Below are 3,034 nucleotides of genomic sequence, written 5' to 3' on the forward strand. Positions count from 1 at the left end.
GTCCATCTTTGGTCAGGGATGGACATGTGTTCTGTTATTTTTGCATGTTTTTTCTGTTGGGGTCCTTAGTGGAGGAAACCCCTTGTGAACACGGGGAGAACATGCAAACTCCACACAGAAAGGCCCGGGAGATAGCCCACCTGAGCACTGTGCACTCTGGGGAGGACCTGCCCCCCAGAGCCGACAGCGCCCCATGCGGGAATCGAACCCATGACCTTCTTGCTGTGAGGCGGCAGTGCAAGCAGTGCAAGCAACTGAGCCACCGTGCCATAATGGTGTACAACATGGTGAGTACTGCCCACACAAGGAGAGGCTAATTACTCTGCCAGGGAATAATGGAGGTTCTTACAAGAGGACAGGTGTGAATAGGGTTTTGCATAATCAGGTTTATACAGATGGACTTTGACATGCGGGGTAATTAGAAGCCCTTCTTAAAGAGCTAGAATACCAGGTTACTAGAGCAACAGAAATTGGATTGTGAGGAAAGTGGAGGAACTTGTAATGTGTGAAAAGTGTTTGTAGTTGGTACTTCAAGGGAACCAAAAAAGGTGTGAGAAGAGAGTGAATAGTGGAGCAGAGGTACACTTCCTCATGGAATGCCCCAAATATGTAACCATTAGAAAAGCTTCATTTGATAGTTTCAATCTGGTCATCCCAGGCTTTCAAACTCTCACAGGCGAGGCAAAATTGCCATACATACTTGGGGAAGACAGGGATTTGGCCAATCTAGCTGCTGGATATGTGGCAGCCTGCCATAACCTGAGGGACAGCCAGTAAGGCCTCAGAATTCCAAACTAACTGCATGTTGTATTTTTGGAATGGTCTTTTGTTTATTTATTTATTTTTAATCAACTCTGTTCATTATGTCCTTCTGTATATGTATGTAATATGTATGTGTTGAATCAGCTTTGGCAATAGTGTTAAAAAACATTCATGCTAATAAAGCTTCATTGAATTGAATTGAATAAGAGAGAGAGCATTCCAGTATGTGTGTTTACATATATTTGTGTGTGTGTGTGTGTGTGTGTGTGTGTGTGTGTGTGTGTGTGTGTGTGTGTGTGGATGTGGATGTGAGCGGCCGCAAGCGTTTTTGTGGGTATCTGTGTGTTTGTGTGAGCATGACTGTGTTTGTTCATTTGTGTGTGTGTGTGTGTGTGTGTGTGTGTGTGTGTGTGTGTGAGTATGTGTGTGTGCGCGTGTGTGTGTGTATGCGTGTTTGCGCGCATATGTGTATGTGCGTATGTGTGCGTGTGTGCGTACTCACACTCCTCCTCTTTGGGGTCGAGCTGTGTGACGCTGACAGACAGGCGGTCCACGCGCTCCTGTAGGGAGTTCACCCGGAACGAGAAGGAGTGGGCCTCATTAAAGAGCTCCCCGAACAGGTCCTCAGCATACTTACCTACACTCACACGCACACACGCACACACACACACACACACACACACACACACACACACACACACAGACACGCGCACGGATTAGAAGAAACCTACAGTAACTCGATACCATTAAACATTAAATCAGACACTTACAATGATGTGAGAATATGTAAATATCTTTAATATCTAAAACTCAATATCCAGGCACACATATACACACACACACACACACACACACACACACACACACACACACACACACACAACAGACAGACACACACACACACACACACACACACACACACACACACACACACACACACACACACACACACACAAGGGGCCCTAATTTCATTGACAGGCAACTAGCAATGAGGAGAGCAACAAGCAAAGTCATGAACTAAAGCTAATGTGATAACTTAAGCAATAAGCAATATCATTTAGCTCATTTAAAAAACATATAAACAACAGCAAGATCCCAAGCAGAAGCAAAGTCACACAATAGCTTTAGTTCATGCTGGTTGCTTTGCTTGATAAAATTTTGGCCCAAACACACACACACACACACACACACACACACACACACACACACACACTTCATTCAATTAGACAACCTGCGCACAAAAGCCCTAATTAACATTAAAAGTTCTAAACTCAAATACAGAGAGAACAAGGTACAAAAGAGAATTGAGAGGGATGTGAAACATCACACACACGTCACTCACTGAGGCTGCTGAGCTGGCGGATGACGTTGGCAAGGGAGATGTTGGTCACACACTCCAGCTCGTTCTTGATGCTACGGGGCAGCACTGTTTTGCACAGGTGCCTGGGCTCGATGCTACGCTTCACCAGCGGCATCCTGACACACACAAACTCACACACACACACTCACTCTCACACACACACACACACACACACACCTACCTGCAGAGAGAGGGGGAGCACATAACAGAGTATTGAGGTTAAGCCACAGGCGCAGAGTCAACGTAGCATCTCCAAAGCTAAACACATGTGATGATGTTGAGTATCCAGCCGTACAGATTCGGTAGCAGTCACAGGGGACTTCACAAGAAACCCAAGTGTGATCTTGACATCATGAACTGTACATTGACCAACATGTTATATAGGCTACATTTATTTAGTGAAGATACAAACATCATTGAAGTCTCTAGTTTACTCCTGTATCTGTTCATGCAGAATGTTGTACTGTAAACAAAATACCAACAAAATATTCATTTTTAGCTTAGTGTGAACTTGTTAAAGCTAAGCCACTTAAATGCAGCAAAGGAGGATGGGAATTAATGGTGAACAGGTAGACATTCTGTCTGGGACCTGGATGTTATTGTGCTCCAGAGTGTCTGGCATTAGTTAGCTCCTGCTTGTCATTATGGATTCAGATTAACATCACTCTGGAAACCTCTGCAAAGTTAGTTTGTGGAAAGCACTACTCTCCTGCTGTACACGCATGCCTAGTGTAGACTTTGCGTGCAGTTACAGGATTCAACCAACAGGTGGTGCTACAACAGACAGATGTTAGAAACGCACTGGTCCAACTCTGCTGGCATCATACACTGCTGTGTGTTTGCAATTCTTAATGCTCTGGTGTAATTTGCATATTATTCATGGTTTAAAATTTGAATGTGAGAGAAAGAGAG

At 44.4% G+C, this 3,034-nt stretch overlaps 1 protein-coding gene across 3 annotated transcripts in view; it reads right to left on the reverse strand.

Moving 5' to 3' along the window:
- Window positions 1–2,561, reverse strand: part of wasf1 (WASP family member 1) — a 25,175-nt gene extending 22,614 nt beyond the window's left edge. For 2 of the 3 annotated variants that reach the window (XM_031581725.1, XM_031581723.1), the window contains exons 1-2: window positions 2,105–2,561; window positions 1,265–1,399 (exon numbers count right to left, since the gene is read on the reverse strand). In XM_031581725.1, the coding sequence (XP_031437585.1) occupies window positions 1,265–1,399; window positions 2,105–2,237 (268 nt within the window). In that variant the 5' untranslated portion in view covers window positions 2,238–2,561. The remainder of the gene's footprint in view (window positions 1–1,264; window positions 1,400–2,104) is intronic. The other variant, XM_031581724.2, reaches the window with a different exon arrangement.
- Between the last annotated feature and the right edge of the window lie 473 nt (window positions 2,562–3,034).

Source organism: Clupea harengus, chromosome 15 (assembly GCF_900700415.2).
Source record: "Clupea harengus chromosome 15, Ch_v2.0.2, whole genome shotgun sequence".
Taxonomy (NCBI): Eukaryota; Metazoa; Chordata; class Actinopteri; order Clupeiformes; family Clupeidae; genus Clupea; species Clupea harengus.